Genomic DNA, 27614 nt, shown 5'->3' on the forward strand with positions numbered 1-27614 from the left:
GCCTCTCAGCCCCGAGGCTCTGGAACTCCATCCCCCAGTGCCTTCGCCTTGCTTCCTCCCTTTCCTCCTTCAAGGCCGGTCTCAAAACCTTTCTCTTTGACCGTGCCTTCAGCTCCCCTCTCGACTCTCTCCCTCCTCCTCGCTCCCTCCCTTCCCTCCCCTCACCCTGACCATTTCCCCCTCCTCTCTCTCTCCCTCCCTTCCCTCCCCTCACCCTGACCATTTCCCCCCTGCTCGGGTCATGACCCAACTGTGCAGCGCCTTGGGACGTCCTCCTGACGTGAAAGGCGCTCTATAAATGGAATCTTGTTGTTGTTGTTGTATCTTGTTGTATTACTTTCCTAAAGCACAGGAAATGCAGTTATATTTACACACCAGATGACATCAAATAACTATAAGGTAGAGAGATTTTTTTCCATACATCCATCATCTGCTAGTGTGGATTTCATTATTGATCCTCTCCATCACAGATAATGTGGTATTAAAATTGCTGATGTCATTAAAAGGGTGAATATTAATAGGATACTTTTGTGCTGGATTTAACCACAAAGCCAAACTCCGGATATTTGATACTTTCAGATGAGTTTATAGCAGCTGTTTAACAATGCTTTAACTGAAATTCAATATTCAATCCTAACTGTCGTGGAGTGTTACAAATCTGTAGAACGAGAAGTTTGACATGTTATTGTCTCAAATGTTAATGAAGTTCTAAAGTCATATTGTCTTACAGCCATTGTTGTTCATCCTGTAATCACATCGCTGTAGATCAAATGACTGGAAATCCTTCTTCTTTGATTATTCACTCTGCTTTGATATATTGAGTGATGTTATAGCACTGTCCTCCCTGCTCCCTCTGCACAGCCAACTCCTACCTGCTTCTTGTCCTCCTGTTTCATTCATCCTACCATCGGTTAACAAGCTTTCAGCTATTCTGCACTTGCTTTCTATTACTCCATCTCAGAGTACCTCTGCCTCACCCCATTTCTTCCCACCTTTAAGCTACCCTTTCAGCCAAGCTTTAAGTCACCTTTCTACTCCTTCCCCCATGCCTGCTTGGGTTCCCAATCACTGCTTGAGAAGCCCTCCTGACATAAAAGATGATGTATAAATGTAAGCTACTGTTTTTGCATTCAATGTTCATGTGTCAGCCTCACTCATTTGTAGCAGTTGGCCTGTGATTCAGAAGGTTGTGGGTCCAAGTCCCATGTCAGGACTTCGAATCACATTGTTTAAACAAAGAGTGTTGCATTGTCAGAGGTGCCGTCCTTCAGATGAGATATCTGCCTGTTCTTATAACCGTATTTGAAAAGAGAAGGAAGTTCTTCCTGGTGTCCCGGCCAACAATCTCCCAATTAAAATTGATCATTCCATGACTGTTTGTGGGACGCTGCTATGCACAAATGGCTGTTGTGTTTCGCCCACAAAATACACAGTCAAACCACTTTACAGTATATCGTGTGAGGCGCTTTGAGACATCTCGATGACGTGATAAGGCGCTATATCAAATCCAAGGATTAGTATTATTGTAACATTGGATAGCATAGTTCTGCACCTATTAGTTGTGCCTTTGAGAGATCCACTTTACATGGATTCGGTCCCAGATGAGACAGGTTCAGATATTGATAGTTTAGTAACTATTGTTCTGTTGGCTTACACAAACATTGACATTGTGTAGAATTTTTTTCAAGCTTTTTAATTGTCATAAATGAAAGCGATGAAGGTATCCTAATCTAGTATCATATCTTTAACCCATGACCTTTTGCTGAACAACTGAGTATCTATTATTTACTGTGACAGTAGGAACTGAAGTGATGAATTGTTTGCTAAATCGTCCTTCTACTCCAAGATTATCTTGGAGGCCAAGGACATCCCCAGGCTCCTCTTCTCCATCACCAACCGGCTCATCCGCCCACCCTCTCACGCCTCACCCATCCTCACCTTCAATGACAACTGCAAGGTGATGCTGGCCTTCCGAGAAACCGAAGTTGAGAGGATCTGCTCAGTTGCCTCTGCCCCTCCTACTACATCTCCCCAGCCCGGCCCCTACCCATCCCTCCCTCCACATCTTCGAACCTGTCTTCCACTCCTCTCTCATCACCAGCATAACCCGCATGAAACCGACCACTTGCTCCATTGACCCCATCCCTACCCCTCTCCTTACCTCCCAGCTCCACCTCCTTGCCACTTTACTCACAGATATCATAACCCTCTCCCTGTCCACTGGCACCATTCCCACCTCTTTAAAAACTACACCCAACTCTACCTCTCTGCCTTCCCCACTTCCACAACATCGCCCGGCTCCACCACTGTCTCACACCGCAGGCCCCTGAAACCCTCATACATGCCTTCATTACATCAAGGTTGATTATGCAAACTCCCTGCTTGTCGGCATCCCCAACTCCTCCCTCCATAGGCTGCAGACCATCCGGAACTCTGCAGCCCGTGTCCTCTCCTGCATCAGGCTCCATGACTCCCATCCTTGTGCGACTCCACTGGCTTCCCATCACACAGAGGATACAGTTCTAGATCCTGGTCCTCACCTTCAAAGTCCTCCGTGGTCTTGCTCTCCCTACCTCTGTGATCTCCTAACCCCTACCACCTACCTGCCCACTCCCTTCGCTCAGTGGGCTCCTGCCTGCTTCACATCCCCTGACTCGCCCGCCCCACCATTGGTGGGGAGGCCTTCAGCCACTCTGCCCCCACCCTTTGGAACTCCGTCCCACAGTCTCTCTGCCTCAGCCCCTCCCTTGCCTCCTTCAAGACCCATTTCAAGACCCTCCTCTTCAACCATACCTTCAATCACCCTCCTTTCCCCCGTGCTCCGCACCCTCCCCAATCCCAACTCCCAGCTCAGGTACAAAACACTGATTGTCCAGCGCCCTGGAACGTCCTCCCGACGCTGTACAAATGTAATTTTGTTGTTCTTGTTGTTGTTGGTGATCAATGTGAAGCAAAGAATAAATGGGCTTTTTGGCATTAGTGGCTTTAGTACTCAACTAGCTTGACTGGCACCCTGAGGATACACATGGTGGGGAATCAGGAAGATAATGACACATTGTTAGGAAAGAGCAATATGCTCACAAAAGCAATAATTTCTAAATCACAATCAGCACCAAACCTTTACTTCTCGATATGAACTTTACTTCAGTGAGTTTGTTGTATCTGCTGCTCAATTGTAAAACTATTATTTTTTCTGTCTGCTTCTGAAAAAATTGTATTTATATTAATAATAATCCTCGCATTTGATATTGCGCCTTAACATGTCAGCCTTATCTGATTCGATCCCCCAGCTGTCCTTGATCCTCCACATCCGGTGCCTGACCAGGAATGCCTTCTTCCACCTCTGCCACATTGCCCACCTCCGACTGTACCTTACCCCAAATGCAGCCGAAACCCTTGTGCATGCATTTGTCACCTCCCGCCTGGATTACTCCAACGTCTCCTCAGCTCCTGTATTCAAAAGATCAGCTCATTCAGAACTCTGTCGCCCGCATACTGACCCGGACCAAACTCGTACCCACATCTCACCAGTTCTGGCAAAATGCAGCATTGCACACAGCAGTGTCCCACAAACAGTTGTGGATTGAGTGACCATATATATATATTTTTTCGAACGGATTATTATCCCCAGGAAAGTGATCGGCCAATCAGCTAACAACTGGGTTCCTACTTAATGCTGGGTAAACAGAGGAGTGTGGTCAAAGTCTTCAGGTGTGATAGGAAGACTGGTATAGAGGGGGCAAGTTGGACTGATTAGGCAGGGGCTTGGGACATAGTAATTGAAAACACGACTAGCGATGGGGGAGAGAGGTTGGTGGGGAAGGGTGAGCAGGTTGGAGGTAGAGGTGAGCAGGTTGGAGGTAGAGAGTTACTGTTGCATCAAGTGATTTGTGGATGTTTGTAAGAATCTTGAAATCGATCTGTTCTGTGTCATGGAGCCTACTTGACCCCTCCAGTCCGGTTTCCACCCAGCCCACAGCACCAAGGCATCATAAATGGTGTAACAAGGGCTCCCTCTGCCTCCTGGATCTCTCCATTGCCTTCAACACAGTCGATCACACCATCTTCCTCAACCGCCTACCCCCTCATCCACCTCAGTGGAATTGCACTGTCCTGGTTCGAGTGGAGGGGACTTTCGCCCCACTAAGGTGGATGAAAGAGCTTAATGTGTCCCACTACTTAACCAGGTACTTAACCAACCACCATCACTTTGTCTCTGCAAATGTATTTTCCTCCCATCCCCGCCCTCTCACCTGCGGATTACCACAGCTCCACCCTTAGTCTTTGCCGCATATACATGTTCCCTCTCGGTGATGTCTTACGCAGACATGGGGTCAACTTCCACATGTATGTAAATCTACTTCTTCTCCTCTAGCTGTGACCCCAGGCCCCTGATGTTCTTCCTTATCAGACCTGATGAGCACCAACATTTTTCAGCTGAATTTGGACAAGACGGAAGCCATACTCCTTGGTGCCCATCTTCTCATCTGCGCTCTAACCTCCTTCACCTTCCCTCAGACTCACTGAACCAAATTCAGCTGGAGCTAAAGCCCAATTCTTCACAAAATTTGCTGTCATTTGCTGAGGGAATTTTCCTGGATGTTAACAGTATTTAATCTTTTTACATATTCTGAAATGTACTTGTACCATTGTATGAATGCTGGGCAAATTGTACAGCCAATAGGCCTAGCTCTGTAAATGTGTGGCAAGTCCCTTTAAATGAATATCTATCTGCTCTGATGCACAGTAGGGACTCCAGATGGTAAACTAATTAAATAATCTTCATTGAAGCTTAAATGTAGAATTATATTGTATATACCTAATGTCCTGTCAAAGTGGGTCAGTCCCAGCTTAGTTACATCACATGGATTTTGTATATCACAAAATCGCATTTTATGCTGCTACCTTTCAAATCTAATAATAATAATCTAATGCTCATTAGCGATAAGAGAGAAGAGTTAACTTTGTGTTTTACTTTTAAGTTAGAGCATGATCTTGAAATGTAACTTGTTTAGTGTCAAACACCAAATATGGTGAATTACCAGCCTTAGCAGTGGACAAAAGACCTTCTATTATTTGTAGCCTGCTTAGATTTGTCACCGTGAAACGTATTCTATAGCATGTTCCAAAACTGTTGTTTCAATGTGCCAGTGTAAGTCCACACTTCTCTTCTGCTAACAAAGTAAACGCCAACTTGTAATTGCACAGCAGAATCTAAAATACCGTTCCCACCCTATTAAAAATGGCCGTCATTACTCCTATCCTTAAAAATCCCTCCATGGATCCATTCCTGCTTTCAAACTACCGCCCCATCTTCAACCTCCCTTTCCTCTCCAAGGTCCCGGAATGAGTTGTTGCTTCTCAGCTTCGCTCCTTCCTCTCCTGTCACTCCCTTCTTGAAGTCCTCCAATCAGGTTTCCGTGCTGCCCACAGCACAGAAACAGCCCTGGTCAAAGTGACAAATGACATTCTGTCCATCTGCGACTAAGGCTACATCTGGCTCCTCATCCTTCTTGACATCTCTGCTGCCTTCGACATAGCTGACCACTCTATTCTCATCCATTGCCTCTCCTCTTACCTCAATTTTCATGGTGCTGTCCTTGACTGGTTCAGATCGTAAATTTAAGCTAATTAAATTTAATACATATACAAGCCACAGTAATATTGTTCCTTCACCAGATAGACAACCAAATGAAATGTGGTAGTCTTTGATATGCCAGTGGATCTGATCGATATCCCTAAGATGTAACAATGATTTTTGTTATTGATTTTGTTGTTCAGGCTCTTAGTCATTTAATGTGTCTTGCCTATTTTAAAGAAAACAACTGCTTTGGTTAAGATTACACTCTAATGGAATCTTTAAATAGTGCTGATTTTCTCGGATTTTAGGATGTCAGCATAGCTCAGTTGGAATTGCTCCTCTCTCACTTCTGGGTTAGAAGGTTGTGAGCTTCACCTGACAGACAACCAAATGAAATGTGGTAGTCTTTGATATGCCAGTGGCCCAATATTGGGTCTTGAGAGTCCAGTGAAATGTCTAGTGAGTGCTGAATTATCAGAGGTGGGTCCATCGACTTTTGGGATAGAGAAAAGATCTCTTTTTTGTGCCTATTTTAGAATTCTTTAGAATATTTGTGGAGTCCTGTAGCTCAGTGGTTAGAGCACTCGCCTCTCAAGCGAGAGACCTGGGTTTGATTCCCAGCAGGGCGAAACCTTGGGCAAATTTCCTCACTGCACACGCCTAATAATAATCCCTCAAGAAAAAAAATAATAAATTGGTCACTTCAATCCACGACTGTTTGTGGGACACTGCTGTGCACAATTGGCTGCCGCGTTTTGCCCACAAATATACAGTCAATTCACTTTACAGTATATTCTGTGAAGCGCTTTGAGACGTCTAGAAGATGTCAAAAGTGCTATATCAAATGCAAGGACTATTATTATTATTATTACCTCTCACACTGCCTCCACTTCATCTTCACAAACGGCTTCTCCGCTAGCCCCCGCACCGTCTCGTTTGGCGTTCCTCAGGGCTCTGTCCTTGTTCCCCTCCTCTTCAACATCTAAATGCTCCCTCTTGGTGACATCATCCGCAGACCAATTTTTCCACATGTATGACACCCAACTGTACGACTCTGCCTCCACCCTTGACACCAAGACCCACTGCTGTCCTGACAGAATGTCTGTCAGACATCAAGTCCTGGATGAGAGATAATTTTCTTCAGTTGAAAGTCAACAACACCAAGGCCCTTCTGATTGGCTCCCGTCAGCGCCTGCTCACCTCAGGCGATGACAGCATCACCATCAATGGTTGCACCCTCCTCCTTACTAATCCAGTCCGGAAGCTTGGCGTCTTGTTTGACTCTCAGCTATCCTTTCTACCCCATATCCGTGCCATGATCCGCACTGCTTTCCCCAACCTCCACAACATCGCCCAGCTCCGCCATTGTCTCACACCGCAGGCCCCCAAAACCCTCATAAATGCTTTCATTATATTGAGGCTCGACTATGCAAACTCCCTGCTTGTCGACCTCCCCAACTCCTCCCTCCATAGGCTGCAGATCATCCAGAACTCTGCAGCCCGTGTCCTCTCCCACATCAGACTCCGTGACCCTATCACCCCCATCCTCGCCCGACTCCACTGGCTTCACATTACACAGAGGATACAGTTCAAGTTCCTGGTCCTCACCTTCAAAGCCCTCCATGGCCTTGCTCCCCCTTACCTTTGCGACCTCCTAACCCCCTACCATGCTGCTCGTACCCTCTGCTCAGCAGGCTCCAGTCAGCTTCACGTCCGCCTTGCTCGCCCCACCATTGGCGGTCTGGCCTTCTGCCACTCTGCCCCCACCCTCTGGAACTCCATCCCACAGTCCCTCCACCTCAACCCCGCCCTTGTCTCCTTCAAGACCCATCTCAAGACCCTCCTCTTCGACCGTGCTTTCAGTCTCCCTGCTTCCCCCTGCCTTCCACCCTCCCCCACCCCGTCCCCCAGCTCAGGTCCGTAACTCTGTCTGTCCAGCACCTTGGAATGTCCTCCCGACATTAAAGACGCTTTACACATGTAATTTTGTTGTTGTTGTAAAATGTGGAATTTCTAGCAGGATTTTTCATTAAAGAATGCAGTTATAAATTCCTAACAACCATAAGGAAGTAGGCAAAACACAAAATACTGCAGATGCTGGAAATCTGAAACAAAAACAGAAGTGACTGGGAACACTCAGTAGGTCAGGCAGCATCTATAGAGAAAGGAAAGTGAGTCAACATTTCTGGACCACAACCAGGGGGAGAAGGGAGGGAATGAGTGACCAATGATAAATGGGACCTGAAGTTTGAATGCTTCAGAAGGATTGAGTCTTTGAACCAATGATCCCATAAAAGTTACAAATTGCTGCAAACTGTGATGAAGTGATTTTCAATGCTGTACATATATAAAGTATTGAATGTTTTCCCAGGCCATTTGCGTGTCCCTGGTTACACAAAGAAGTTGGCTGTGTTCCTTGACACTGATTGTCTACTGTAGGTTTAAGGAAGAAAAAACACCTTGTTGAGATAACACAGGAGCAAATTAAGAATGCTGAACTATTTTTCACTTTACCTCTTGATGCAGTTCAACTCGAGTTCAAAAAAAGGCAATTTTAATTCAGTCCTTTTGTAAAATTAATTTGTGATCCACAAAGTAAATAAAAAAGTTAATTCTAACTTTATTTGATGAGTTCATATGTAAATGCTACATTTAACTAAAAGCATATCTGCTGTCTGAGTGACTGACAACACATATTTCTCAAACTTGATATAAAATAAATATCCAGAATCAGAATACAATTAAATCTGTAGCAGTTATGTGGCTTCATTACACAAATGTAATAGAATAAAGATGTTTTAGTTCAGTTTAGTCACCAGTAGTGGAGGGCGCTATATAAGTGCAAGTTGTTGTTGTTATTCATCAGGAGGTGATGTAGGAGCATTGTGATAGTGGAGTCCTGTAGCTCAGTGGTTAGAGCGCTCGCCTCGCAAGCAAGAGACCTGGGTTCGATTCCCAGCAGGGTGAAACCTTAGGCAAGTTTCCTTCCTCCACACGCCTGATAATAATCCTTCAAGAAAACAAACAATAATAATTTGTTCAATCAATCCACAGCTGTTTGAGGGATGCTGATGTGTGCAATTGGCTTCCGTGTTCCAGCCTCAGAAATACAGTCAATTCACTTTATAGTATATTCTGTGAAGTGCTTTGAGACGTCTCGAAAATGTGATAAGCCGCTATATCAAATGCAAGAATTATTATTATTGAATAAAAGCTGACTCCTGGAGAAATACAAAGTGGTGTCAAAAGATTGGGAAAGGTCAAAGTCTGATTTCCTGTTTGTGTCTCAAAATAGATGGAAAGTGGTTGCTGGTAACTGGATACAGTTTCCTATGACTGGAGAAGGACTAGTGTAAGCAATATGTAGAATTTTTGCATTAACTGAGCTCACTTGGCACCATTTTTCAATGAATTGTGCATGTTTTCTCGAATTGAACAGTAGGTAGATAAACATTTTGTTTTGGTAAATTCCAGTTCTCTCAAATGCCATTAGAATGGGTCAGCTCAATGTACTCCCAGTTACTGGATCCAGTTCCCATTTGCGTGACCATCAGTTTTCATTCAGGAACCCCATTTGAAATACAGTAAAACTCTTATCTTAAAGATCTTATCTTCATAAATCGTACAAACACTTAAGTTGTACATTCACCGAAGTCTCATTCAGTTTCCTATCAAAGCCACTGAGATTTCTTTACACTAGTTGTATTAATCATCTCCTAATGTGACGCCTCCCCTACCCTCCATTACTCCTGCACTTAATGGAAACTTGGTCTTGATCCTCGTCACTTCATTTCCTGCAATTCAACGCTTGCCAGAAGTGTAAATGTGGTGATATGTGAAGATGCATTGAATTTTGGGAAATGTAGTGTTAACCCGTCATCACGTGTGCACTTACCGGCTGCAGTGAATTACGCATGGGCAATGTAGATTATTGATTAAATTGGATTTTCTATGACCTGCAGCTTTGTGAAAGTCATATTAAACATTATGGACATGACTGATACAACAACAAGAACAAATGACATTTGTAGAGCAGGAGGACATCCCATGCGCTGGAGACTCAGGGATCCACACCAGAGCTGGTGATTGGGGTCAGGAGGGTGGGGAGGAGTAGGAGGGTGACCGAAGGCACGGTCGAAGATACGACTTGTGAGTTTTATTCTACCACAAACTAGACCTCAATTCCAGGTTATATGAGGAGGTATAGGGAATAATATTGAAGGTCTGGATTAATTAAGTTGATGAGCCATTAGTCATCCACGACATGGAAACAGCCCTCGTCAAAGTCAATAATTATATTCTGTTCATCAGCGAAGAGGGCTCTCTGTGCCTCCTTCTCCTCCTCAACCTCTCTGCTGCCTTTGACACTGTCGACCATTCTCTCCTCTCAGCTCAACCTTCATGGACCTGCCCTTGCCTGGTTCAAATCCTACCTCTCCTACTGTCTCCACTTCATCTCCGTTAACAGCGTTTCCTCCAGCCCCCACACCGTTATGTGTGGCATCCCTCTGGGTTCTGTCCCTGGTCCCCTCCTTCTCACATTCACAGGCTCCTTCTTGGTGACGTCATCCATAAATATGGGGTCAACTTCCACATGTATGTGGATAACATCCATCTCAACCTCTCTGCTCCACCCTCGACTCCAGGACCACTGCTGTCGTGACAGAATGTCTGTCAGACATCAAGTTCTGGATGAGAGCGAACTTTCTTCAGTTGAACATCAACAAGACCGAGGCTCCTGATTGGCTCCCGTCAGCGCCTCCTCACCTCAGGCGCTGACAGCGTCACCATCCATTGTTGCACACTACATCTCACAGAGCCAATATGGAACCTCGGTATTCTGTTCGACGCGCAACTGTCCTTCTTCCCCCACATCCATGCCATGACCCGCTCTGCCTTTCCCCATGTCTGCAACATCGCCCGGCTCCACCAATATCTCACACCACAGGCCGCCAAATCCCTCATACATGCTTTCATTACACCGAGGTTCAACTATGCAAAACTCCCTGCTTGTCGGCCTCCCCAACTCCTCCCTTCGTAGACTGCTGATCATCCAGAACAACAACAACAGCCACAAAATTACATTTGTAAAGCGCCTTTCACATGGGAGGATGTCCTAAGGCACTGGACAGACAGAGTTTCAGACCAGAGATGGGGGTCAGGGTTGGAGAGGGTGGACAGGGGGGGAAGCAGGGAGATCGAAAGCATGATTGAAGAGGAGGGTCTTGAGATGGGTTGAAGGTGGCAAGGGAGGGGGCAAGGTGGAGGGACTGCAGGTTGGAGTTTCAGAGGGTGGGGGCACGGTGGCAGAAGGCCCGCCTGCCAATAGTGGGGCGGGGGACATGAAGCAGGCTGGAGCGGAGTGAGCGAGCAGAATGATAGGGGGTTAGGAGGTCGAAGAGGTAGTGGAGAGCAAGACCCATGGAGGGCTTTGAAGGTGAAGATCAGAATCTTGAATTGTATCCTCTGTGTGATGGAAAGCCAGTGGAGTCGGGCAAAGATGGGAGTGATTGGGTCGCGGAGCCTCGTGCGGGAGAGGACATGGGCTGCAGAGTTCTGGATGATCTGCAGACCATGGAGGGAGGAGTTGGTTAGCCAACAAGCAGGGAGTTTGCATAGTCAAGCCTCGATGTGATGAAAGCACGTATGAGGGTTTCGGCGGTCTGTGGTGTGAGGCAGTGGCGGAGTTGGACAATTTTGCGGAGGTGGGGGAAGGCAGAGCAGGTCATGGCGAAGATGTTGGTTAGAAAGGATAGTTGAGGGTCAAACAAGACCCCAAGGTTCCAGACTGGCTTAGCAAGGTGGAGTGTGTAACCGTGGATGGTGATGCTGTCAGCGCCTGAGGTGAGGAGGCGCTGACGGGAACCAATCAGGAGAGCTCCGGTCTTGTTGACGTTCAACTGAAGAAAGTTAGCTCCCATCCAGGACTTCATGTCTGACAGACATTCCGTCAGGACAGCAGAGATCCTGGAGTCAAAGGTGGAGGCAGAGAGGTACAGGTGGAAGTTGACCCCTTGTCTGTGGATGATGTCACCAAAAGGGAGCATAATAGATATTGAAGAGGAGGGGACCAAGGACAGAGCGCTGAGGAACGCCACCCGAGACGATACGGGGACTAGAGGAGAAACCGTTTGTGGAGATGAAGTGGAGACGGTGTGAGAGGTACAATCTGAACCAGTCAAGGACAGAGCCGTGAAGGTTGAGGTGAGTTGTAGATTTCTGCAGCCTGTGTAAACTCCCGCACCGGGTTTCACGACCCTTTCACCCCCATCCTTGCCCGGCTCCACTGGTTTCCCATCACTCAGACGATACAGTTTAAGGTCTTGGTCCTCACCTTCTAAACCCTGCATGGCCTTGCTTCTCCCTACCTCTGTTACCTCCTGACCACTCTCTCCGCTCAGTGAGCTCCGGTCTGTTTCAGGTCCTCCAACCTCGCCTGCTCCACCATTAGCTGTTAGGCCTTCCGCCACTCTACCCCCACCCTCTGGAACTCCATCCCACAGTCCCTCCATCACAACCCCTCCCTTGCCTCCTTCAAAACCCGTTTCAAGATCCTCCTTTTCGATCGACCATGCCTTCGGTCACCCTCCTACCCAGACCCTCCCCACCATCCTGATCCCAACCACCAGCTTGGGTGCAATCCCTGTCTGCCCAGCACTTTGAGACATCCTCCTGCCGTGAAAGACGCTAAATAAATGCAATTTGTTTGTTTTGTTATTAAGGTTCTTTTACCTAGTAATGTCATGTTTATCATAGGCCAATATTTGGAATGAGGGTGCATTCAGACTGCCTTATTTATCAGATTAATTAAATAGGTCACGACTAAATATCATAGATTAAAGGTTCTGTTTGTTTCTCCTGTATCTACAGTAATTCAACTTGTGCAGTTGTTGACTGTGTTGAAATTAGCAATAGTTTGAGCAGCACCTTCTCCCTCTGCTGTCGAATGGGTGACATTGCTTATATTTTTTAAAGTTTTGTTTTAGCAATCCTGTCACTTAGCCATTTAAGTCGATATAACTGTCAGTAACTTCAAAAGGCACAAATTGATCCGAGAGAGTTTCTAAAGGACAAAGCATGTACAACTAATTTAATTTATTTGAGGAAATCCACAAAGTGCACAGATTAAAAGGCAATACAGTTTGTGTGTGTGTGTATCTTAAGAACAAATTTACTAAGAAAGATTTGTTGAGAAAATTAGGGCACAATGTGTTAAAATATTGATTAGAGGGATGGTAGCAGTGGAGGAAACTAGTCCACGCAGGTGTTTATACTCTGTCCCTCGATTCCTCTTCTATTCCCTTCTCTCTTGTTTATGCATTGTTTACTCTTAAATACAATAAATACCTTGATTTTTTGTTTCAACCACAGCTCCATGTTCTCTCCAGCTATCTTATATTTATGTTTAGAATTATGAAAGGGCTGGACAAAATAAACAGCAATATTTTCCCTTGTTAGGCAACAGTTTAATTGTATTAACTAGTTAAAAGGATTTACAGAAAACCAACTACAAAATAGAGTGTTTGTGTGGCTGTCTGTCTGCCTCTCAGTGTGCTGGTCTGAAAACTACTACTACTAATAATACTAATAATAAACATTATTGTCAACACAGCCCAACTTTACTTTTGCATTTGATCTCTGATGTGTTCATTAGCAGTGCTGGACTGTATATTGTGACTTTGCGAGATAATATATGCTATATATGATAAAAGATCCTCCAAAATAAATGCTGAAATTATTTCATATGATTCATTGAGCAAATGCTATGAATAGATTGCTGAACTTTAGACTCCTAATTCATTTAATGTGTAATACATTTAATTTAGGTACACAAGAACATAGGAATTAGGAGCAGGAGTAGGCCATTTGGCCGCTCGAGCCTGCCCTGCCATTCATTAAGATCATGTCTGATCTTCTAACCTAACTCCATCTGCCAGCCTTATCCCCATATCCCTTAATCCCTCTATCCTTTAGAAATCTATCAATCTCAGTCTTGAATTTTGGGGGGTAATTTCTATTTTTGACAACCTCAAAGTTTAAAATGAGATACAACATAATTAACATTTAAATGACAGAGAATAGAATTTTGACATACAGTGGGACTAAAGATTTAACATAGCATAACACGTAGGAGCAGGAGTAGGCCATTCGGCCCTTCAAGCCTGCCCCGCCATTCAATCATGGCTGATCTTCTAATCTAACTCCAGCTAATAACCTGACCTGCCTTATCCCCATATCCCTTAATCCCTTTTGCAATAAGAAAGAAAATTTGCATAAATCCGAACGATTACTTGGTATATTTGGCAGTAAAATGTGTAATTGAATTCTGTTTTCTTCCCATTATTAAGTTGGATTGACCAGCTAACTTTTGCTACATACAGGTCAGAGTTTCTCCAAATGTATCTGTAAGATAACATTCATCTTGTCTTTTCAAAATATATTTGAACAACTAATAAGTGTAAGGATTATTATTTATTATGTAACTATCCTATTCTCAACTCTATTGTTCATTGAGCAGAGCTTCAAATAAAATCCTGTCTGTTACACTGTTACACTGGCTCCACATTAGTGACCTGACGGAGGCTGAATGAATGAGGAACAAAGTATGATCACTTGCCTCGTTCTTTCACTGTGGGTCATCCTCAGTTTCTTTTGCTCTTTTTTGCCTATTGTTTCTAGTTTGATTTTAAAACCATCTTTACAGATACACTGAAGACTGTCTTCAATTGAAAATAAATGGTTAATGAGAAAGGTTTATTTACTAAAAGAGATTCCCATAACCTTTAGAGAAAGTTTAAAAACGTTGAGCGTTTTTTAGAAAAGATAAAGCAATTGCGTTATTTTCAATTGTTTGTGTGTGATTCATTGAGTTATTATTATTGTTAGTATTTATCCGGTGCAAGGAGAGCCTGATGTTTGCCTTTTCTTTCCATCACTGAGCTGTTTACCGTTTTGACATTTTAAAAAAAATCGTTATCCTGTGAGCTTGGTGCTTTTGTCTTCAGTTGTGAAGAGTGATCTGGACAATATTGCTCACAGATGCTGTTGATACTGGTGTACAGTTGCTTAGTTGAGATGCACTTACAGGAGGCAATATGAGCCCTTATCATTTTCCTGAGTTATGTTAAAATGCCTTAGTTTTGAAAATGTTGCACTCCTGCACTCCAACTAAACTGTTAATTGAACAATTGACTGCCAAGAATATCAGATGATCCCAGTACTTGGTTCTGTGAAATTTATTTTGCATATAATGTTTTTGTTAAAAAGATCTGGCCTTTAAGTGGCACTTTTATGTAAAGAGTTTGGAATTGGCCCATAATGTGCTGTGACTTATATAAGTAAGTGCAAGTTGAAGAAGAAGAGGTGACTTTGAACACTAAGTAACCACTTTCTGGAGCTTTTTAAGTAGTGATTTTTTACAATCTGCTATGTTGCTTTATTTCCGCGCTGTATCAAATCCGATCATTCACTCACATCCTTTATGAAAGAAGAACATCCTGATTTTTGATCCCTAGAGAACAGGTGATTTCAAATTACACCAAGTGTCAACGATTCCCTGGTAACACTGATTGTAATTCCCTCACAATCTCACACTGGTCATTGCTGTGGTTGCTTCTGTCTGTATTTGATATTTTTAGTTTTGATTGGCTGCAAAAAGTGGCCTACAAGGTTAGTTTTGAGCCAATACAATTCAAAATAAAAATGACTCTGACTTCAAACATTCACACATTGGTGAGAGAAGGAAGAAAGGTCTATGCTGGTTTGAAGGTAGAAGAGATGGAATGGATTTTAAATGGTTAAAATCAACTTAACCAAAGAGAATGGATAAGAGTAAATTGAATAGATTAAGAGTAAATTGAGCTAAAAAGAAATGGGGCCAGTAAATTAAATATTTGACTAACTGATTTTGTATTTTAATGGATTATGTTTAATATTACTTTTATTACTGTATGTGTGTGTGTGGTGGGGGCACAGATTGATATCTCTGTAGATCTTTAGTACTATTGAGGGTTAATCAATTTACAAAGCAGTCCCATTCGCATTTAAGAATATTATTTGGGTAGGAACTAATCTCAGATTCAACCCTTGCAGGGATGTTAATATTGCTTCTTGTTTTAGTTTGTGCAGAACCTTACAATCCTGATGAGGAAGAAGAAGACACAGAACCTCGGGTAAGAAACTCATTAAATAGCTTGTGCGACTAAGCCCAAACCCTGCTGCCCACATCATCATCCACACCAAACTCTGCTTGTTCCTTTAGAGCGGGGGTGGGCAAAATATGTCCCACTGGCCATATCCGGGCGCCAAATGATTCTCTCCGGCCCGTCATTGTGTCTAGCAATAGAAAAAATTATAGTTCGTTCAGTCTCAGGAAGTCACACAAATTTGGCATTTGAATCTGACCGGGAACATCAGCCGGCTTAGTTGTGTGCACGCTCCCTTAAGTGCTGAATCAGGCTGACGTCAGAAATGTACAGATCGGTAAATTTTCAAACACGCGCACAGCAACTGCGGCAATACTTTTCACTGAAGACGACGTTAATTCAAAATAAGTTTATCAAAGAAGCGGAAAGTGGACGCTAAAGGCCAAATATTCAACAAAGAATGGACTTCTAAATTTTTTTTTTTACCAGTGTGAGTGGAAAAGCTGTGCTTAATTTGCGAACAAAGTGTTGCAGTCCTCAAAGACTACAACTTGAATCGTCATTTTGAGAGCAAACATGCTTGCAAATATAAGAACATTTTTGCTGAAGAAAAAGGAAAGAAAGCTGATGAGATGGTTGTTCAAATGCAAAAAGAGCAAAGCATTTTCACAAGACAATTTGCATCCCAGGATGAGATTACACGAGTGAGTAACGTGATTGCACACAAAATCTCCAAGAACAGCAAACCATTCTCTGAAGGAGAATTTATAAAGGAATGTATGGTTGACTCTGCCTCGATTTTATGCCCAGACAAGAAAAAACAGTTCGAGAACATTAGCTTGTCAAGGCGAACTATTGTGAGACGTGTCGAGGATATCTCTGAGAACCTGTATCTGCAGTTACAAAATAAAATAAGCAATTTTGCATGTTTTTCACTGGCACGCGATGAGAGTTGTGATGTCAAAGACACAGCCCAGTTGATAATTTTTATTCGAGGTCACCAAACATTTTGAGCTCACAGAAGAATTGGCATCAATGCAATCAATGAAAGATACAACAACTGGAGAAGACTTTTTGGAGGCAATAAATAAGTGTATCTTAAAATTAGGAGTGGAGTGGAAAAAATTGGTGAACGTGACCACAGATGGAAGCCCAAATCTGACGGGCAAAAATGTTGGGTTACTGAAAAGAATTCAAGATCAAGTCAAAGAAACAAATCCAGAAGAGAATATTATTTTTCTACACTGCATTATCCAACAAGAGGTCCTTTGTAAGAGTGTTCTAAAACTAAACAATGTCGTGGACACAGATACAAAAGTGGTCAACTTCATTTGAGCAAGAGGATTAAACCACAGGCGATCGGTAATGCTGCTTGAGGAATTGGAATCCGAGCACACAGATGTTCTGTGTCACACGAATGTAAGATGGCTTAGTTTAGGAAAGGTCTTGAAAAGAGTGTGGGAACTGAGAACAGAGATTGATTTTTGGACATGAAACAAAAAGATTTGGATTTCCCACAGCTGGATGATGCGAATTGGCTCTCTGATTTCACATTTGCCGTTAATATCATGGGCCACATGAATGAACTGAATTCAAAACTGCAACGGAAAGGGGCCTTTGTTCCTGATTTGCATTGCAGTGTCAAGTCATTTATGACAAAGTTATTTTATCACGTCAGATAGGAAACAGGCTATTCGCCCACTTTCCAACTTTGCAGCAGATTACTGTTTGCGATCAAAGCCTTAAAAAGTATACTTTGTCACTACTTAACTTACATGCCGAATTTTCTCGCTGATTCCAGGATTTTAATTTGATCGAAAGTGACCTGCCTTTGGTCCCTTCACCTTTCTCATTTGATGTTGACAAAGCCCCATTTGACTTCCAACTTGAGCTTTTTGACCTGCAATGTGATTCATTGCTTGTGGAGTAATTCAAATCAGTGCCGCTTCCCAGTTTTTACACCTCTCTTAATGAATATACCTTTCCAAAAATAAAGGCTCATGCCCGGAGAATGCTTGTGCTGTTTGGATCAACATACATATGCGAGGAGACATTTTCTGTGATGAAATTCAATAAATCAAAACATAGATCTGTGATGTCTGATTACCACCTTGCAGCAGTACTCCGCATTGCAACAACGGAGACGATGCCTGACTTTAATTGTCTGGTTAATGCACAGCAGCACTTTCATTCTTCTCATTGAATGAGCTTCAATATGTGAATAAATGAATAAATATTGAATAAATGTCTGCTCAATGAGTTGCTTTTATTTTAACCTAATTTTAATGAATGTCAATTATATAGACTTTATTTTATGCATCTATGTGTAAGACTTGATTTTGAGCTATTGTTAAGCATTTGCATCTATATTAAGTGTGTGGCCCGCGAAGCTTACCAAAATTCGTGAAGTTATTTTGCTCACCCCTGCTTAAAGCAAAATATACCAGATGAAAATACACTGTACATTTTTGATATTGTGGCATATTTGAACAAGAATCACCATTTGTCTTGCATACTTGCTTGTCTCAGATACTATCTTAGCACAGTGTTGGGTTTAGATTTCTGTGTGTAGGTTTCTAGAATTCCTTGTATAACTATGGACGGCCACTTTCCATATACTAATCTGCTTTTGTTAACTTTCTCAAAAATTTGTTAGTTCTTAAACACGAGATCCTCACACTTGTGTTCAAATCCATTCACTCTCTGGCACCTCCCTACCTCTCCGACCTCCTCACTCCCCAATCCACTACCTGATGCCTTCTGGTCATCCCTTACACCCTCTGCCCACCATCGGAGGTTGCGCTTTAAGCCACTACGCTTAGGAACGCTCTCCCTCAATCCCTCTGCCTTGCCCCCTCTCACCTCTTTCAAATCCCACCTGAAAACATTCCTCTTCGACCGTGCTTTCAGCCACCTCCCACCCTCCCCCCAGTTCAGAGTCAGGCTCCGCCACTGTTAAGCGCTCTGAGACGCTACCCTGCATGGAGGGCACTATATAAGTGCAAGTTGTTCTTGTTGTTTTTGCTTATTTCATGTTCATCTGCTACCAGAGTCATAAAGTTGATGACAGTAAGGAGGGGTGTAGGACTATGATAGACAGTGTGAATCAACATCATATTCTATCAGGGCTCAAAGTTTTAAATGATCTTCTTGTAAACTTTTCTCTTGTTTTCTTTCAGATAATTTGCCCCAAAACTGATGAGCAGCGAAGACGACTGCAAGAGGCATGTAAAGACATTCTTCTTTTCAAAAATTTAGACCAGGTAAGTTCGGATTTTGAGAAGAGAAAATGAATGAAATCCATATTGTTTTATGTTTTGATTTCCACATTGTTTGCTCTCTCCCTCTCACATTCAAAGTCTGAGAAACACTTGTGACTGTGATTTCTGTCATCTTTTCCTCCCCACCCTCCTTGGCTCCCATTTCTCCAATCTTGGGTCCCAATCTCAGTGTGAAATACTTTGTGAAGTCTTCTTGACATAAACACATTACACTAATGTAAATTGTAATGTATTGTATTCTAAATGAAGCTCAAGTGCTTTTCACGTTTTATTTGTCAAGCTTTTTGATTACTGATTCACAGTAGAATTGTGTAGCTTTTTTAAAAAAATCTGAAATATCAGAAATAGGCCACGATCTGGTTTAACGCATTCCTAGCACTTGTCCCTTAACCAGCTTGCTGGACCCTCTGATTAGTTTATATTAAAAAAACAATGTAGTTGGAAGAAGTAATTTGAACAGAAAGCACTTTCCCCTGAACTTTTTCTCCTTTAATTCCATATCGCAAATAGGATTGATTACATTCATTGATTTTCTGTTAGAAGGTATGTTGTTGAGGATTTTATTTTAAAACTGGTTGAATGATGTAATGGTCTTGTAGCAAATAAAATCAAATATCTGAGATAAGATTTGCAGCAAGAACAACAACAGCAACAACTTGCACTTATGTAGCGCCCTCCACGCAGGGTAGTGTCTCAGAGCACTTTAACCAAGGGAGCTGCCTAACCAAGGACTACATGGAACTAGGTGGTATTTTATACACTTAAGAACAACAATAACATCAACAACTTGCATTTATACAGCACCCCCCAGGGTAGCGCCCTTCCTTCCAAGCGTACACTGTTTATAGATTCTGCATAACAAGTGTGGACAGATATTATTATTGCTCATAGCATATAGTGACCTTCCACTCTATCAGCCATGTGCTGTGTAATCATATTGACAGAACAGTATCACTAAACTCTCACAAGGTCACCCTAACAGCCTGAAGGTACAGATGTTGATAATTTCATTGGTTTCATTGGTATGTCAGATTAAAAATACATTATGCAACGTCAAGCTCGAGACTGCAAATGTTAACATGCAGTATGTAAGAAAACTATAGATCAATACCAAAGAGGTTAAATATGATTAACTTTTTTTAAAAAATAATGAGTTTTAGTCTGATCTTCAGTATCCATTAAAAACGCAAACTAATTAGAAAGGTTTAAGGATTTATTTGTTCAAAAATGTCATTTTTAGAGAATGGACTATTCTGGCCCCAATGTTGGTTGGAAATTGAAAAGGAAGACTTTCCTCAATGGTTCACTCTAACTTAAGTGACTAATAATATACAATGAAAAACTGTGATTGCCTTTTTGTATTATCTCATTGAATAATGGCATTTGACTAGTTTGTGTAAGATATGACTGGGAAGTAAACCTGTGTTTGATCAAAGAGAAGCAGAACCTTGAATTGTGACATATTTACAACAACAGAATTATATTTGTAAAGCACCTTTCACATCTGGAGGACTTCCCAAGGCGCTGAACAGTCGGGGATCAGGACCCGAGCGTGGGGAGGGGGGCAGGGTTGGGATGAGGGAGGGCAGAGAGGGTAGGAGGGCGGCTGAAGGCACGGTTGAAAAGAAGCATCTTGAGTTGTGCCTTGAAGGAGGCGAGGGAGCGAGGTAAAGGGATTGTGGGATGGAGTTCCAAAGAGTGGAGGCAGAGAGGCTGAAAGCCAGACTGCCGATGGTAGGGCAGGTCGGGTGGGAAACATGGAGCAGGCCAGAGCCTGCTGAGCGGAAGGAACAGACAGGTTGATAGGGGTTAGCAGGTCAGAGAGGTAGGAGGGGGCAAGTCTGTGGAGGGACTTGAAAGTGAGGATGAGGATTTTGAATTCTAACCTCTGAGGGATGGGGAGCCAGTGGACCCGGGCGAGGGTGGGGGTGATGCGGGAGAGGACACAAACTGCAGAGTTCTGGATGATCTGCAGGTTGTAGAGGGAAGAGTTGGGGAGGCCGACAAGGAGAAAGTTACCGTGGTCGAGCCTTGAGGTGACGAATGTGTGCATGAGGGTTATGGTGGCCTGAAGGGTGAGGCAGTGGCAGAGTTGGGCAATAATACGGAGGTGGGGAAAGGCAGAATGGGCCATGGTATGGATATGGGGGAAGAAAAGAGAGTTGAGGGTTGAACAAGATGCCCAGGTTCCAGAATAGCTTGATGAATGTGCATCTGAGGATGCTGATGCTGCCAGTGCCTGAGGTGCAGAGGCGCTGGCACGAGTGAACCTGGAAGGCTTCGGTCTTGCTGACATTCAGCTGTAGAAAGTTGGCTCTCATCCAGGACTTGATGTCTGTCAATACGTCAGTTGTCCTGGAATCGAGGGTGGAAGCAGAGAGATAGAGTTGGGTGTCATCCGCGTACATGTGGAAGTTGACCCCATGTCTGCGGATGATGTCACCAATGGGGAGCATGTAGAGGTTAAAGAGGAGGGGACCGAGGACAGAGCCTTGAGGAACACTGCACAAGACTGTGCGGGGGCTGGAAGAGAAACTGTTGGTGGAGACGAATTGGAAACTGTGTGAGAGATAAGACCTGAACCATTCAAGGACAGAACCTTGAAGGTTGAGGTGAAAGGAGAGGCAGTGGAGGAGGATGGAGTGGTCCACGGTATCGAAAGCAGCAGAGAGGACAAGGAGGTAGAAGGAGCCCTGGTCACAGATGGAATAAAATTGCTCTGCAACTTTCAGTTATCACACAGAAATCTACAAATGGAGTAATCCACACATGGATTTATTCCTAATGCTCCATCATTTAGAGTTTTGCAAACTATTTACCTTTTTTGAAGTGAAATGGAATTGTAATTTTAAACAAATTTATGTTTGTTAAACTGGGGTAATGCATTTCTATGATGTGTATAGAAAGCTAAAGGGAAGTTAAACAGCTAGTTTATGCTTAGGCTATTATAAATGGATTGATGGCTGGCAGCACACCATTTACAAATATTGATTAACTGAATCCTACATTTAGTTGTGTAAAGAACTGCTTTTTTCTCTGAACTGGTCAGTACTAATTTCCATCCAGTGTGTATCCTGGCAACTGCTCACTGACATCACAGAGAAAAGAACCCACCACAAAACATCACTGTCTCTGGAGATCGTGGCATGACTTGGGAAAGGAAATATTTTAGACCCTGGGATGCTACCTGCATGAAGGGCGCTATAGAAATACAAGTTGTTGTTGTTGTAATATGATATTTTAACATGAGATCAGTAATTACTCAAAGTTGCAGAGCAATTTTAGTCACTGTATCTTAAGATGGATAATGGAAAGCTATAGCAACAACTCTGATAAGAATTGATTTTTCAATGACTTTTGTTAACATCCAAGCTCTCTTTGGGTAGATAATCAGCCACGAAGCTTAATCAAATCATCTGAACCATGCCGGGGAAAATTCTATGTAAGTGTTTGAAAATATAGGAATACAAGTCAGAATACAAAAGAACACTCCCCTTACTTGGGGGTGGCAGCTTCAGAAAGATTCCAACAAATTGTAGTCCAAAACAACCTTTCTTCTTCAATGTATAAATCAAACTACGCAAGATCCTGGACTATGCCCATAGGGTGTGTCAGCCTGGCTCACTTCTGAGTCAGAAGTTTGCGGGTTCAAGTCATATCAGTACTTGGAAATCATATAGTCTTAGCTGATTCTAAAGGGACTAGATAATGTAGACCATGATACGCTGTTTTATCTTGTATTGAACAGTGGAACCAGAGGACACGGCCTGCGATCGAAGGGGGGTAAATTCAGAACAAATCTGCGGAAACACTAATTCAGTGACTCAAGTAGTAAATGTGTGGAACAGGCTCCCTAGGTGAGAGCAGAAAGTTTTGATTCATTCAAGAAAGATCAAATTAGATAGATTTCTGTTCAGAAATAATATCTCGAGATATAATATATAGTTTGGGACACAGAATAGGAACCGAGGAACATAGGAACAGAAGGAGGCCATTCAGCTCTTCGAGCCTGTTCCGCCATTTAATTTAATCAATGACTGTTCTGTACCTCAACTAATTCTTTCAATTTAAATTTCCCGCTTTCTCCCCATATTCCTTAATACTCTGACCTACCAAAAATCTATCAACCTCACTCGTGGATGGATCCAGCATTCATGGCCTTTTGGGGGAGAGAATTCTAGATTTCTTCCCCCCTTTGAGTGAAAAAATGCTTCCTGATTTCACTCTTAAATGGCCTGGTTCTAATTTTAAGACTATTCCCCTTTGTGTTGGATTCCCCACCAGGGAAAATAGCCTCTCTGTATCTACCCTATCAAATCCCTTTATCATCTTAAATCCCTCAATCAAATTACCCCTCAACCTTCTCAACTCTTCTTAAGGGAATACAATCCAAGTTTACACAGATTTTCCTCATAACTTAGCCCTTTTAGGCCTGGTAACATTCTGGTGAACCTGCACTGCACCCCCTCCAGGGCCAATATATCTTTCCTGAGGTGTGGTGCCCAATACTGAACGCAGTCTCCAGATGGGGTCTGACTAATGCTCTATATGCTGGAGCAGTATTTTTTCCCCTTTGTATTCCAGGCCTGAGATAAAGCCAACATTCCATTTGCCTTTTTGATTAAGTTTTTCACCTGGGAACAGTGATTTGTGCATATGGACACCCAAATCTCTTTGCTCCTCCACAGTTCTTAATTTCTCCCCATTAAGAAAATATTCTGCTTCATCTTTTTTCGGTCCATAGTGGATGACCTCACACTACACTACACTCTGGAACTCCATCCCACGGTCCCTTCGCCTCACTTCTCCCCTTGCCTCCTTTAAGGCCGGTCTCAAGACCCTTCTCTTCGATCGTGCCTTCGATCGCCCTCCCATCTCTCTGCCTTTCTTTACCTCTACACCATCCCTCCCGCATGCTAGGACCCCGACACCTGACTGTTCAGCACTTTAGGACATCCTCCCGACGTGAAAGGCGTTCTCTAAATGTAATTTTGTTGTTGTTGTTGTTGTTAATCTGTATAAGTCCCTTTGTAACTTCCTACTCCCATCTACACAACTTACTGAGCCTCCGAGCTTAGTGTTGTCTGCAAACTTGGATATAACACTTTCTATTCCTTCATCCAAGTAATTTATATATATATATATATATATATATATATATATGGCAAATAGCTGAGGTCCCAGTACAGACCCCTGGGGGACACCACTTGTCACTTCCCGGCAATCAGAGAATATTCCATTTATCCCTACTCTCTGTTTCCTGCCTCCCAACCAATTACCAAGCCACGTCACATGGTTAGCTCCGACTGCATGCACTTCCATTTTCACAAGTAATCTTTTGTGTGGAACCTTATCAGATGCCTTCGGAAAGTCCATTTAAACAACATTTTAGTGACTTCCTCAAAACCTTCAATTAGATTAGTCAGACACGACCTACCCTTCACAAACTCATGCTGACTCTCTTTGACCAACTCATACCTGTCCAAGTGCTCAGTCACTCTGTCTCTGATGATGGATTCTAGTATTTTACCTACAACTGCCGTTAAGCTGACAGGTCTTTAGTTTCCTGGTTTCTCCCTCCCTCCTTTCATAAATAAAGGGGTAACATTCGCAATTTTCCAACCTAAGGACACAATTCCCAAATCTAGTGACTTTGGGAAAATTTTGATGAATGCATCTGCAATTTCCTCTCCTTTTTCCTTTGACACCCTGGGGTGGAAACTATCAGGTCTATATTTCTCTATAGACTATTTGTGTTTTTTTTCTCCATTACCATTTATTTATTTATATTAATTTTATTAAGCATTTCTCTTTGACTTATTTTTAGGTTCCCCTGTACGGCTAGTATTTTGTCCTCATCGTTTACTGTAAAAATGGTAGCAAAGTATTTATTTAACATGTCAGCCATTTCCTTATTTTTCATTATAGTCTCACCTACATCTGTCTTTAACAGGCTCACATTCCCCTTAACGATTTCTCTTTCTCTTAATATATTTATAGAAGCTTTTGCTTTGGTTTTAATATCCCGTGCAAGTTGTTTCTCATGCTCCCTTTTTGCTCCTCTTATTACTTTCCTTGTCTCCCTTTGTTGCCTTTTGTAATTCTCCCAGTCCTCTGTATTCCCACTTTTTATTGCATTTGAGTAAGCCTTTTCTTTCAGCTTAATACAGTCTCTAACCTCTTTTGCCCACCATGGTTGCTTAACTCCATGATTGGAGCTTTTGCATTTTAGGGTAAGTGCTTGTTCTGTATCAAATATATTTTTGAAAACGTCCCATTGTTCATCTGCAGGTTTACCTACTAACGGTTCAGCCCAGTTTACTGAAGTCAATATATTCCTCATCCCATTGAAGTTTGCCTTACTTAAATTTAAAACCCTGGTTTGGATCTCTTCCCTTCTCCCTCTCAAATCCAATGTCAAATTCAATCATATTATGATCACTATTTGCAAGATGTTCCCTTACTATCAGATTGTTAACTATTTCTGGCTCATTACTCATCACCAAATCCAGTATGGCTTGTTCCCTTGTTGGTTCTAATGTTTCCTTGTTGGTTCTAAGACATGTCATGAGACTGCCAGGAAGGTGGAAGGCAAACTGGATGGCCCTTGGTTTGGTTTCGTCTAGTGATTCTTATGTTCTTGTGTACTGGGGAAGCGCTGCATTGTTGAAAGTGCCATCCTTCAGATGAGATGTTAAACCGAGGTCCTGTTTGCCTTTTCAGATGGATGTTTTGGATCCCATGGCACTATTTGAAAAGAGAATGAAGTTTATCCCAGTGTCCTCACTAACAATCTCCCAAATAAAATTGATCACTCACTTTAAGGCTGTTTATGGGATATTGCTGTGTGAAATTTTGTTGTCACGTTTGTCTACAAATACACAATAACTACACTTCAGCATAAAATTGTGCAAAGCTGTTTGAGACATTTGAACGATTTGTTAAAACATCATATCAAATGCAAGGATTATTATTATATAATGTATAATGTCTATGTATAGTTGAAATACATGACTAATCTTTCATTGAAACCTTTTTTATATAGGAACAAATGTTTCAAGTATTGGATGCTATGTTTGAAAAGTTAGTTAAAGTTGGTGAACATGTCATTGACCAAGGAGATGATGGTGATAACTTCTATGTTGTTGAAAGGTAAGAGTCTTTGTAAATTTGTTTTGAATGAGGAGCAAAATATAAAACATAATATTTAATATTTGGTTTTAAAAATAAAACTGTGGTTCAATTCTTTCACTTCTGGGACCTGGGAAAGTTTACTGTGGGGTTGAAAGAGTCTTGTGTCAAATGTGATACCACATGCATCCTCAGAAACTAGCCATTTCTCACTCGGTTTGGAGACAGGCAGATACAGACAGACAGCTAGCTCATGGGGAGAATTGGAAGTGCCAAAATGAGAAACATTTTCAATTTCCCACCATCCCTCATTTTAATTTGCACAAAATCCATATGGATTTAAAATAAAATAGGTGCCAAGTCAGGTCTAATTATATATTTTTAAAGATTTGGTTCATTTACTGAGATCAGAAAGTGTAAAGTTGGTTAGAAATGCTAGAGTTACTGGTGGAGAAGTGGGTTCCGGGGCTGGGGGGAGCTTTCTCTGACATTTGATGCGATAAATATCACAAGGACCACAAACTTTATGTCATCCCATCAAATGTGAATGACTTTGATAAATTGAGTTATTCACTACATTATTCTGGAGTACCTTTTCTTCCAAATTGTAGAAATACTTATTTTATTAAGGTGAATCAAATGTATTTGCATTTCACAGAGGAACATATGACATCTATGTGAATGCAAAAAGTGGAGCAATGTGTGTTGGTGCTTATGATAATCGAGGTAGCTTTGGTGAACTGGCCTTGATGTATAATACTCCCAGAGCAGCGACTATTATTGCTACTTGTAGTGGAGCACTGTGGGGTCTGGTAAGTGAGGAAAACATTTATTTACTTTGTTTGCTGAGACGCTACCCTGCGTGGAAGGGCGCTATATAAGTGCAAGTTGTTGTTGTTTGGTTGTTTCTGGGGGCATAATGGGTAATTTACTTCAATATAAACCTAATGGTGGCAATTCAAAATAATTGCCAATTTTAAATATTATTCTGTGATTTTAACTATTAACCAATGAAACTGTTCCTGTATGAAAATACTTGTTTCCAGGCCTAGAAACCAGGAATAGAACAAATATCTATATTATACATTATCGATATCTATATATCTATGTAACTATCAATCTTAACGATTTCAATATGGTTCTACTATTTAAAGTTGCTTTTTTATATTGTTTTTAATCTGCAAAACATAACAATAGGAAAAAGTAACACACAAAAATCTATATATTGGGAACTGTCCAGTCATGTGGTCATCTCCATTCTGGTACATCGGGGCTTTGGTCTGAAGGATGTCCTTGTAATTCTGTTCTCAGTATCGGTGGTAGTTTCATACAGTTTTCCTCTAGAGGCACAATAATGTTGGTTGTATTTTGTGTCTCATGTATACACTAAGTTGCGTGTTCTCTTTCACAACAAGTTTCAGTTCAGTCAAATGTTCTTTTACTTTTAGCATCAAGCAAAACTGGCCTGAGGGCTAT

At 42.3% G+C, this 27614-nt stretch overlaps 1 protein-coding gene and 1 non-coding gene across 2 annotated transcripts in view; both read left to right on the forward strand.

The window, feature by feature from the left end:
- Positions 1-27614, forward strand: part of LOC103189351 (cAMP-dependent protein kinase type II-beta regulatory subunit) — a 47624-nt gene that overhangs the window by 13407 nt on the left and 6603 nt on the right. Inside the window, exons 3-6 of the mRNA XM_007909706.1 lie at positions 15701-15753; positions 18906-18989; positions 26053-26159; positions 26797-26950. Of these exons, the coding sequence (XP_007907897.1) occupies positions 15701-15753; positions 18906-18989; positions 26053-26159; positions 26797-26950 (398 nt within the window). The remainder of the gene's footprint in view (positions 1-15700; positions 15754-18905; positions 18990-26052; positions 26160-26796; positions 26951-27614) is intronic.
- trnae-cuc lies at positions 6139-6210 on the forward strand. The gene has a single exon. It is a non-coding gene; the product is annotated as a tRNA-Glu (tRNA).

Source organism: Callorhinchus milii, unplaced genomic scaffold, assembly GCF_018977255.1.
Source record: "Callorhinchus milii isolate IMCB2004 unplaced genomic scaffold, IMCB_Cmil_1.0 Scaffold5, whole genome shotgun sequence".
Lineage (NCBI taxonomy): Eukaryota > Metazoa > Chordata > Chondrichthyes > Chimaeriformes > Callorhinchidae > Callorhinchus > Callorhinchus milii.